Here is a 12,354-nt window from a genome sequence, read left to right as displayed (position 1 = left end):
TTGCGGATCTGCTAGCAGGTTTTGGTGTGCACCAGGCCTGAGTGAATAAGTAAACTAAGTAAATAGTTTATGAGGAGATGGGCTAGTCCAAAACCTGTCGGTTCTGTCAGATTTACCTACTGTAAGTGACAGCAACATAGGAGAAAAGTCTGGAAGAAATGTACTTCCTACTTGTATGTGTTTACATGTATTTAAAATGCTGTGATTTTCGCTATAGTGGTCCTTTAACCTTCCTGGCGGTAACCCCGAACGTAGTTCGAGGTAAGCCGCACAGGAGGTTTTCTCAGGCCCTGCTGGGCCGATTCACGTAATTTTTTTTTTTTGCTGGACGCAGCTAGCACTTTGCTAGCTGCGTCAGCATACCGATCGCCGCCGCCCCGCGTTCGATCGCCGCTATCCGTCGCGCCGTGCCGCCCCCCCCCTCCAGACCCCGTGCACTGCCTGGCCAATCAGTGCCAGGCAGCGCTGAGGGGTGGGCCGGGACCCCCAATGACGTCGGTGACGTCATCCCGCCCCGTCGCCATGGCGACGGGGGAAGCCCTCTAGGATATCCCGTTCTTTGAACGGGATTTCCTGATCGAAGCGGGCGGGGGGATGCCGCTGAGCAGCGTCATGTAGCGAGCCCTGGGCTCGCTACATGATTTTAAAAAAAACAACAAAAAAACTGCTGTGCTGCCTCCTGGCAGAATTTTTTATACCGCCAGGAGGGTTAAATGTTTGTGTGGAATAACACTACTTCTTTGCAGAGAGATGAGAGAATCTCATATATGGACAAGGGCAGAAGCTAGTGTCCACATTTGGTTACACAGTTACATAAAGTCATCTTCTAGGATACCAGAGCGTGGGAAGGACAAACAATCCCACAATACAGCCTCTATCACCAGGACCACTCCACACATGAAGCGCTGAGGCTTGTGGCTGTGCTGTATGCTGCTGCCTTGTATATCACATTCCACAGTTCCACCAGGCGTAGGAACACATTCTTCCCTCAAGCTATCACTCTCCTCAACTCAAACCCTCTCCCCAATGCCATCTCCTAATTCCCTTCCGCACTTGGGGCACTGGAGGACGAACGCACGCCCACTGAATGTGCCAGCAGCCCAGCACATTCAGTGACTGACTGCCTGTGTGTGTGACAGGGAGCTGCACATTGTACTACCCAGTACTGCATATACCCCAGTACCTGTTGTGTTTACTTAACCCACCTCATCACTGCATATACCTAGCTTTGTGTTGAGTGAACCCAGCTCACTGCATCTAACTACCCAGTACCTGTTGTGTTTACTTAACCCACCTCATCACTGCATATACCTAGCGTTGTGTTGAGTGAACCCAGCTCACTGCATCTAAGTCTAACTACCTGTTGTGTTGAGTGAGAACCCACCTCACTGCATCTTAAGTACCTTTACTGTATACTGTTCAGTGAACCCAGCTCACTGCATCTAACTACTCAGTACCTGTTGTGTTTACTTAACCCACATCATCACTGCATATACCTAGCGTTGTGTTGAGTGAACCCAGCTCACTGCATCTAACTACCTGTTGTGTTGAGTGTGAACCCACCTGGCCACCTCACTGCATCTAACTACCTGTTGTGTTGAGTGAGAACCCACCTCACTGCATCTTAAGTACCTTTACTGTTGAGTGAACCCAGCTCACTGCATCTAACTACCTGTTGTGTTGAGTGTGAACCCACCTGGCCACCTCACTGCATCTAACTACCTGTTGTGTTGAGTGAGAACCCACCTCACTGCATCTTAAGTACCTTTACTGTTGAGTGAACCCAGCTCACTGCATCTAACTACCCAGTACCTGTTGTGTTTACTTAACCCACCTCATCACTGCATATACCTAGCCTTGTGTTGAGTGAACCCAGCTCACTGCATCTAATTACCTGTTGTGTTGAGTGTGAACCCACCTGGCCACCTCACTGCATCTAACTACCTGTTGTGTTGAGTGAGAACCCACCTCACTGCATATAGCTAGCATACCCCCGAGATGGACAAAATGGACAAACCAGGTAGAGGAAGAGGTAGAGGCAGACCCAGAGGAAGGCCACCAGGCACCGGCAGGTCTGTGGCTGTGCGAGGTGGTGTTGCTGTGATTTCATGCGGACATGCCCCAAAATACAGTGCTCAGAAGAAGGCACGTGCCATCACTTCCCAAAATCGTGAGGAGGTGATTGAGTATTTAACACAGAACACCTCATCTCCCGCAGCCACCAGCGCTACAACAAGCACCACATCCGCTGCATTTGACACTTCGCAGGAGTTATTTGGTGGTGGTGGTGGTGGTGAAATCACTGATTCCTAGCCACTACTGCAACAACAACAAGAAGGCGCAGGTACACCACCTCATATGTCTGAGTTAGGTGGCGATAGTATGGACGTAACGTGTGTGGATGGGGATGATGGTGGACCACCTGAAGTTGGTGCACTTGTGGAGGTGTCTGAGGAAAGCGCAGCTGGCCAGGAGGATTATGATGACGATTATACGGATACCACATATGTTCCCGGTAGAGGAGATGACCAGGGGGACAGTTCAGAGGAGGAGTCAGAGAGGAGTAGGAGGAGACGACTCCATGATAGAAGCAGAGGGAGCTCGTCCTCAGAAACAGCTGGGGGCAGTGTCCGGTGCCATGTATCGCCAGCTATGGCCAGTGAGCACACATGCCCTTCAACCTCAGCTGCTGCTGATGCCACTGTAGCGCCATCACCCCAGGGGGGCTCAGCGGTTTGGAAATTTTTTCACGTGTGTGTCTCAGATCGGAGCAAAGCCATCTGTTGTCTCTGCCAGCAAAAATTGAGCCGTGGAAAGGCCAACTGTCACGTAGGGACAAGTGCTTTACAAAGGCACCTGGAGAGAAGGCACAAACAGCTATGGCAAGAACACCTGAGGAAAAGAAGCACCCCTCAAAAGACAAGCAGCGGAAAACAACCGTGGCAGCCGTCACAGGGGGCTTCTGCTGCTCCACGTTCCCATGGTATTGTTCGTGGCTGGGGGGAGGAAGAATGGATACACTTTTAAACAATTTAAAAATACAACCATCTAAACTTTCAAACAATTTAAAAATACAACCATCTAAACTTTCAAACAATTTAAAAATACAACCATCTATCATTTTCAAAAAATTTAAAAAAAGAGCAAAAAAACTTGCCCTCCGTAAAACATTCTTGGCAAATGCTTTCGACTTGGTTTGTCTTCCGCTGGCTCAAAGGTCCATCTGACCACAGATGCCTGGTCTGCAAAGCACGGTCAGGGCAGCTACAGCATGGGTCTCAGCAGGCTCCCACTTCGGGCCGCAATCCAACCTTCATTCCCCGCGGTGACAATGGCAGACTTGCCCTCCATAACGGATTCCCGTTAAAGGATTTAAAGTTAATTCATTTCAAATACACAGCAGGGCCTCGAAAGTCCGCCTCCTGTATTGTTATTTTTGGTCACTACCTCGGGGCGGGCGTGCATGCCTACCTGCTGCCCTCCTTGGATGTGTAGTGGTAGCCGTTTCTCAGGCTCCACACCGGATTCCATCCCTCATTCCCCGGCCATTACCCGGGGTCACAAATGACAGACTTGCCCGCCTCCATATGATTCTCGTGAAAGGAATGTGGTGTCATCTTTGCCCGCCATAACTGGTTCTCGTTAAAGGATTTAAAGTACATTCATTTCAAATACACAGCAGGGCCTCGAAAGTCCTCCTCCTGTATTGTTATTTTTGGTCACTACCTCGGGGCGGGCGGGCGTGCATGCCTGCCCGCTGCCCTCCTTGGATGTGTAGTGGTAGCCGTTGCTCAGGCTCCACACCGGATTCAAACCTCTCATTCCCCGGCCATTACCCGGGGTCACAATGGCAGACTTGCCCGCCTCCACAGGATTCTCATTGTAGCGGTACTGAACAAGTACACAGCAAGTAGAAAATGTAAATTAAAAACAAAACGTAAGCTTTTTAACAATGCCATGGAAAGTTGAGAAGGAAGTCACACATTACCTGACATCACTGAGTGAGGAAGAGCAATCACGCCATGTTGCGCAGTAGTCCAGCACGGCCGTCACTACACAAACAGCTGTTTGCGGTGCGTTACACAGTGAGTTTGGTGTGTCAGTGTGAAGCAGTACTCTAATTACACTCCCTGTTTGATGTATATGTTACGGCCAGAACCCGAAGTGTGGCCACTTCTAGTTCTGGCCGGCCACTTCGGGTTCTGGCCGGCCAATATGCGAAGTGGCCGCAGCGCTGCGGCCAATGTGAGAAATGGAATGTTTACAGCCGTCTCGCCCGGCCAAATTGATGACAAACTTGCTTAATTTTAATGAAATGTAGCCGGCGGCAATGTCATAGAATAGATGAAGCCGCCGGCTTTCGCGCACTGCCTCTCCCCGATCCCCCCCTCCCTCCTCTCGCCGCCGCCTCCCATTACAATACGTAGCAGCCGGGCGGGGACATGCAGCCGGAGAGTCGTTCGTCGCAGCAGGGGCAGCAGAGCGGGGGAGGCTGCAGACATCGCTTCTGCCAGCACCCCGCTCTGCAGGAACGGCAGGATTCCCCTGCCGCGACGAACGACTCTCCGGCTGCATGTCCCCGCCCGGCTGCTATGTATTGTAATGGGAGGCGGGGAGAGGAGGGAGGGTGGATCGGGGAGAGGCAGTGCGCGAAAGCCGGCGGCTTCATCTATGACATTGCCGCCGGCTACATTTCATTACAATTAAGCATCATCAATTTGGCCGCGGCGAGACGGCGTCAACAAAACATTTCTCACATTGGCCGCAGCGCTGCGGCCACTTCGCGCATTGGCCGGCCAGAACCCGAAGTGGCCGGCCAGAACTAGAAGTGGCCACACTTCGGGTTCTGGCCGTAACATATACACATGCAAGATGTTTGAAAGCACGTTAGGCCTGCAATTTAGCATTCAATGTGATTTCTGCCCTTAAAACGCTGCTTTGCGTCACATCCAGATTTTTCACCGGGACTTTTGGCATGTATCCCACTCCGCCATGCCCCCCTCCAGGTGTTAGACCCCTTGAAACATCTTTTCCATCACTTTTGTGGCCAGCATAATTTTTTCTATTTTTCATAGTTCGCCTCCCCATTGAAGTCTATTGCAGTTCACGAATTTTTCCGCGAACCGAACCTTCTGCGGAAGTTCGCGAACCCGGTTCGCGAACCGAAAATCGGAGGTTCGCGACATCTCTAGTCAGGACTGGCCACGCGTAGCTTTTTCCGCATTCCCGACTGCAATTAGTGCTATTGCGGGCTGCAACGCGTACAAAAATACGCGTTGCCGCATATTTATGGGTGCGTAATGCGGCAACACGTATTTTTGTACGCGTTGCGGCCCGCAATAGCGCTACACGTGGCCCGTCCTGACGTGGCCCGTCGGCAAAAACGAAACTAGCTGGCAGCGGGGGACCAGAGGATTAGTGAGTGGCTGCGTGGGCACAGGACTGCTACAGGGGGCTGGTAGAAGCCCCAGTTGAGTAAAACTCATTTTTTTTCTGGCTTAAGTGTCCCTTTAAAAGTGGGTATATTGAATGATTTACTGCATTCTACTATATGTCACTACGGTGCGCTATTTACAAACCTTTCACCAACCCTCATTGTGGTCAGATATGGCCCTGGAGAGTGCGGAAAACTATTGTCATCTAATAAAGCATAATTTCTAATAAACTCAGGCCATGTTTGTAGAATCACCTGTATTTTCCATTGTTTTCTAGTTTAGGGGAACGTTAGTATATTACGGCTAACTTGTGTGTTATACTTATAAAGGTGAAGTATTGTACATTCAGTTCAGTTCCCCTACAGTCTGAGACGGCCCCACTTACAACACTGTGTGCAGCAAAGGCTCTGCCTGCCATTGACTGCTACACAATAGAAGCTTATACAGGGCTTCTGTGTGCTATAATTGTGAACAGACTAATGACAGCTACTTCCTTCACTGCATGCTGTATTGTGAGAGCTGTCAGGATGAAATAGAGGATGTTTCTGATCTCAGTAAACAGATTCAGGCCTCTTGCACACTACATGCGATTCCGATTTTTTTTATTTTATACAATCTGATTTTTGATCCCGATTAAAGCAGCATACAGTACTTTTAATTGTAATAAAAAATCGGATCGTATAAAAAATCGGAATCGCATGTAGTGTTAGCAAGAGGCCTCAAGCCTGAATGTAATTTTTGTTTTATTAATCATCACAGTAGTACACATAAAATATATTGTAACATTTCAAATAAAAGAAAAATACAAAGTAAAATAACAAATAACTTGCAGGAAGAACACATGCAGATGGTTTACAAATGTTGTTATTACTACTACTATTACTACTACTACTACAACACCACTTCCAGACCATGCTAATTGAATTCTACGTTTGGGACCGGATATACCTGCCAGGATGTAGCTTTCAATTAGCACACCGCACGGACCCACCGATTGCGCCGTTCTTCCCCCCACTGAGACGGCAGGGTGAGTGGGCTTCAGCAATGGGTGGATGGCGAGAGCGACGGGTCTGTGCGGTGTGTCGTTGGTGAGCCCCATTTTTGTTTTGCACCAGCAGTCTCTGGTCCTTAATAAAACATCAAATCTACTTTTTATGTTTTTATCTAAGCTCAATGACACAGAATTTCCATGTCCCAGAGCTAAAATATATAAACTGTTGGCCTTTTTTTTATCTATCCCCTGCACTTAGAAGCTGTTCTCTGCCAGGAAAAAACTTTATGGCTGTAACTCTTTATCAATGAGTCTTATGAAAATGAAACTCCAATGAAAATAACGTAATGAACAAAAGTGCTTCATTTTTACAATATTTATGCATGAATGATTTAGTCAGTGTTTGCCCATTGTAAAATCTTTTCTCTTCCTGATTTACATTCTGACATTTATCACATGGCGACATTTTTACTGCTGGCAGGTGATGTCAGTGGAAGGAGATGCTGCTTGCTTTTTTGGCAGTTGGAAACAACCGTTATTTCCCACAATGCAACAAGGCTCCCACAGTGTGATGTCAGGACCTCAGTGCTGTGAGGCGCTGACATCACACTGTGGGAGGGGTTTCACCACAATATCAGCCATACAGAGCTCCCTGATGATCCATTTGAGAAAAGATAGAGATTTCTCATGGGAAAGGAGGTATCAGCTACTGATTGGGATGAAGTTCAATTCTTGGTTACGGTTTCTTGTTCCAACTGTAGAGAGTCACTTGCATACCTTAATGTTTAACTCTATAAGGTATGCTTGGCACTGTACATACTCATGTATGCTTGGCACTGTATTTGGATGCTATCTCATGAAAGGGGTGTATATTTACTAAACTGCAGTGAGCAGAATAACGCATGATAAGTAGAGTGTAATGCCTCATTTGTTTTCAACCATGAAATCAATACTTCATTTGTGTGCCCCTATAACACTCAATTTCCTGCATGAGTAATTAGTTGCACAGAGCAGGAAGCATTGTCACTCTTTTTAAAAGACACCTGTAGTACTTGGAAAACTCAGAGCCAGCCATCTGCCATTTTCGGTTAGGAACCCAGAGGAGGGGCTGTGTTTGTCTTTGAGCATAAATGTAGGCTTAGGAAGCTGAAATTAGCTTTGCAGAAAACCTTGTAATGAATAGATGTGATCTTAGGAGATTTGTCTCAACAAAAGTGGAGTTGAACCTCGAGTACAAAAAGGAATACTTTCCTAAGACGAGGGAGGCCTCTGGATCCTACAGCTGAAGTGAGAAGAATATGGAGGCTGCCATATTTATTTCCTTTTAAACAATACCAGCTGCCTGCCAGCACTGCTGATCTATTTGGCTGCAGTAGTGTCTGAATCACACCAGAAACAAGCATGCAGCTAATCTTGTCAGATCTGACAGTAATGTCAGAAACACATGATCTGATCTGCATGCTTATGCAGGGTCTATGGCAAAACGTATTAGAGGCAGAGGATCAGCAGGACAGCCAGGCAACTGGTATTGCTTAAAAAAAGAAATAAATATCTCAGTCTCCTTATCCCTTTGGTTTCAAGTGTCCTTTAAGTAGGGTCCTGGGCAGCGAAGGAGGGTCCAGAAGCTTCCATCTCCTTAGGTAAGTATTTACTTTTTAACATGTTTCATGCCTCAAGTATTTATGTAATTACTAGCTGATGGTCCGACGTTGCCTCTGTATGTATTTGGCTGGTGTTGGCTCCGTCCACTTTTTCTACCCCAACACACAATTACTCAATGACCAAGTTTGTGAGCTTTGCGGTCTTTGGCATCAATAATTTGCATTGGGATGAAACAAATCTGATTGGCTGTGGCTCCACCCCCTTTTCTGACATTGAACCTCAGTCACCCAATGACCAACTGTAGCAGGTTTGTGCCATTAACAGTGCAAGAATGGCAGCAATTCCCCTTGAGAATCAATAGGTGAATTTTGATTGGCTTTTGTAGACTCCACCCTCTTTTCTGAATATTAATCCCAGTGGCCAACTGTGCACAGTTTGAGGACCCTACCTTAACGGTGTAAGAATGGCTGCAATTTACATTTTCCCAGTGAAATTTGTATTTGTCTCCGCCCACTTTTTGGTTATGAGGATAAAAAGTATCCTATATGGTACTCCAGGTAATGTACTGTGTGTAAGCCAAATTTCATTGAAATCCGTTCAGCCATTGCTGCGTGATTGAGTAACAAACAAACATACAAACATACAAACTTTCGCATTTATAATAATAGTAAGATATCTCAGTTTTTTCTATGAAGATTTCCGTAAATTTAATCTTCTGCTTCCTTTTTTCAGGAGTTTCTTCCAACAGTAGAGAGCCTCCCTGTGCTTTATCCTCAGTCTGACGCTGGCGGGCAGCAATCAGCGACACACCACAAGGTGGCGAGCAGCGGAGACGCGCACTTTCCATCACTGCTGTTGGATAACGTGACAGCACCTGCACAGCCTGGGTAATTATTAACAGCTTTCACAATGGACACAAGTATAACGTGTTCTCATTGTAGGTGAAGATTGGGTTTTAATAAACTCTCGCCAGTAGTTTGTTTGATGGAGTTTATTAAAATGAACCTGGGGTGAGAGTGACATGGAGGATGCTATACTTTTTTTTTCCTTTTAACCTCCTGAGCGTTTGTGTCCCCATGCTTATTTAATTTGATCAAATGGCTGCAAAACCTTTAGCTAGCACTAGGCTAGCTAGTACAGGTGTCCGGCACCCCCCGATCGCCCCCGATCCCCCCACCCCATTTATACATTACCCAGCTTGGCTCCAGCGATTGGCGCAGCCTCCCCACAGCTCCGGTCTTCTCTAGTTGCCTGGCAGCTCTGCTGGTCTGTTTGGCTGCAGTAGTGCCTGAATAACATTAGAAACAAGCATGCAGCTATTCTTGTCAGATCTGACAATAATGTCAGAAACACCTGATCTGCTGCTTGCTTGTTCCAGGTCTATGGCTAAAAGTATTAGAGGCAGAGGATCAGCCGAACAGCCAAGCAACTGGTATTGCTTAAAGAGAACCCGAGGTGGGTTTGAAGAATATTATCTGCATACAGAGGCTGGATCTGCCTATACAGCCCAGCCTCTGTTGCTATCCCAAACCCCCCTAAGGTCCCCCTGCACTCTGCAATCCCTCATAAATCACAGCCACGCTGCTGACAAACAGCTTGTCAGAGCTGGCTGTGTTTATCTCTATAGTGTCAGTCTGCTGCTCTCCCCACCTCCTGCAGAACTCCGGTCTCCGCCTGCATCCCTTCCCTCCCTGCTGATTGGAGGGAAGGGACGGGGGCAGGGACCGGAGCTATGCAGGAGACGGGGGAGCAGCTGAGACTGACACTACAGATGTAAACACAGCATCACAGCATGGCTGTGATTTATGAGGGATTGCAGAGTGCAGGGGGACCTTACTGGGGTTTGGGATAGCAGCAGAGGCTGGGCTGTATAGGCAGATCCAGCCTCTGTATGCACATGACATTCTTTAAACACACCTCGGGTTCTCTTTAAAAATAAATAAATATGGCAACCTCCATATAGCTCTCACCTCGGGTTCACTTTAATGGGGCTGTGTAGTTTAATATACGTATGTGTTTTCATACTATGCTGGATTATTTTATCGGGACATTTTTAAATGTTACAAAAAATATTGTCTATACTCAGGGTTGAGGAGTCGGAGCAATTTTGGGTACCTAGAGTTTGAGTCGGTGGTTTCATAAACTGAGGAGTTGAGTCTGATGATTTTTGTACCTACTCCACAGCCCTGCATGTGTTGCTGGCAAGTTTTGTGAGCAGAAAAGTCTCTTTGATTACTAAGGTGCAGTAAAGACAAGACCCTCTAGTGTAAAATAATATGTATTCATCACTCCTTACTCTGTTGGACAAGGTAATCAGTAATGAGACTTGCTTGCAATTATGGTAATCTGGCGATACACTATACAAATTTGCTTCCAACTGTAATTACCATCGATTTTATGATCGATGGGTCAAAAACCAACATTGTGGTTTAGTGTTTTGATCGAAGTATTGATCGTAATTATGAGCCTGAACGCATAGAGTGTACCTCAGATGGGGCAAAGTGCAATATCTATACTTACCTGGGGTTTCCTTCAGCCCTATGTGGTCCAAGAGCTCCTTCACAGTCTTCCCCAGCCACTCCGTTGTCCCGTGGTCACCTCCAGTAGTTCTGCGTCTGCGCAGAATAGCACGACTGGCCAAACACTCCCTGCCACAGGAGTGCGGCGCGGGAGCACACGTGGCTGGGCTGTGCATGCGCAGAAGAGCGCGACTGGCCAAACTACCCAAGCTGACAACGGAGAGAGACCGGGGAGTATGGTGATTGGAGCCAACGGACCACATGAAGTTAGAGAAGGCCCCAGGTAAGTATAGATATTGCACTATGACCTGTCGCTGGTTTCCTTTTATTCCACTTTAATATATGATGGATTAGCCCTTTGTGTCTGATTAAACATCTATTTGGGCAAACATTGTACAGTGTATGGATAACCTTCCTGCTGAAGCAGTAAATCAAGAATATTTTCTACTTACAAGAATTTCCAGTACCGCCAGCAGATGGCGCTCTGTGCAAATATTAAATAGCTATGATAAACTGGAATATTATGTTTTGCTAGTTAGCGGAATTAAAAGCTGAAAGGTATATGAAAGCTACAATTGTTATCCTCAAGAAACAAATAAAACCCCAAACAAACACACTGGCTTATCTGCTTCAAATCATGCCGCAAGCAGAGCTGTCCTGACTCCCCCCCCCCCCCCCCAATAACAGTGCAGCCAGAATGATTCCCCACCCATCACAAGTGTGGCCACACCTCCTGTGGAGCGGGGAATTGTGTATCAGAGGGAGGATAGATGTTTGGGTCCCCCATGCCCTCTGGTGCACTACAAGTAATTATGCCTCTGCTAGTGAGTCAAAGTAGATATATTCCAAAGCACCTAAGGCTACAGTAGGCCAGGAAACCTTGGGTTTGATTCACTATGCTGTGCTAACCTACTTAGTAGCACGTCTAAAGTCTTTAGGCGCGCTAACCAGGGTGCTAAATAGGTTAGCACCGGTTTTCTCAATCAGATTGCGCGCTAATTACCGCGTGCAAAGTTTTGCGCGCTCAAAGTTCTATGCGCGCGCTAAGTCCCATAGGCTTTAATGGGCACTTTGCGCGGAGCGCCCTGCGCTCTGTGCACTGCGCGCGTAAAGTTTTGTGCGCGAAAAGCTCGTTTAGACGTGCTATGGGGGTTTTCACAGGCGTGCTAAGAGTTAGCACCGCTTTGTGAATCAAGCCCGTTGATGGCATAATCACTGCAAGGATTTTCAACCAGTCTAGTATAAAAAGTACAGCCCCATTTTGTAAATTACAACTCCATTTAGTAAAAAAACAAAAAAACACAAAACCCAGTTGGGTTGGAACGTGGGATTGATTCACACCATTCTGAAGGAAGCTCTTTGTGGCTTGATTTATGGAAATCAAATTCCCATTCACTAGTATTAGTTTGTGTGTCTGACCAGAAGTCATCCCAATTCTGGGTTCCAAACAACACCCTGCTAATTGCTTTTCTACAAAACAGGATACATATAGAAGGGGAGACCCACGTATCATTTTTATAGTAGACTGATTAAAAAACCTGGCAATGACCTTGGCTTTAAATGATCTCCACAGGTATTCATAAAACGAATGGTGCACTAATGAGTCATAAAAGATTAATTGGACTTATAGTACTTTTCACATGACTAATGCCAAGCATAGGTGCTAGTAATTAAGGTATCTTTTCAACAAAGACAGTGATAAAATCCTGACAGAAGTTCTGACCCATCCCATCTCAAATGTTGTTCTGGTCACCTGTCTGCTGAGATTTTTTATTTTTTTTACTTCCTGTTCCCTTGAAGTATCATC

General features: G+C 46.7%; 1 protein-coding gene across 5 annotated transcripts in view; it reads left to right on the top strand.

The window, feature by feature from the left end:
* The window catches only part of TACC2 (transforming acidic coiled-coil containing protein 2), a 256,965-nt gene that overhangs the window by 80,990 nt on the left and 163,621 nt on the right, over nt 1–12,354 (top strand). For all 5 annotated transcript variants that reach the window (XM_068259412.1, XM_068259413.1, XM_068259410.1 and 2 more), the window contains one exon: nt 8,761–8,915. In XM_068259412.1, the coding sequence (XP_068115513.1) occupies nt 8,761–8,915 (155 nt within the window). The remainder of the gene's footprint in view (nt 1–8,760; nt 8,916–12,354) is intronic.

This window comes from Hyperolius riggenbachi, chromosome 10, assembly GCF_040937935.1.
Source record: "Hyperolius riggenbachi isolate aHypRig1 chromosome 10, aHypRig1.pri, whole genome shotgun sequence".
Classification (NCBI taxonomy): domain Eukaryota; kingdom Metazoa; phylum Chordata; class Amphibia; order Anura; family Hyperoliidae; genus Hyperolius; species Hyperolius riggenbachi.
This window is presented reverse-complemented; position numbering and strand designations above follow the sequence as displayed.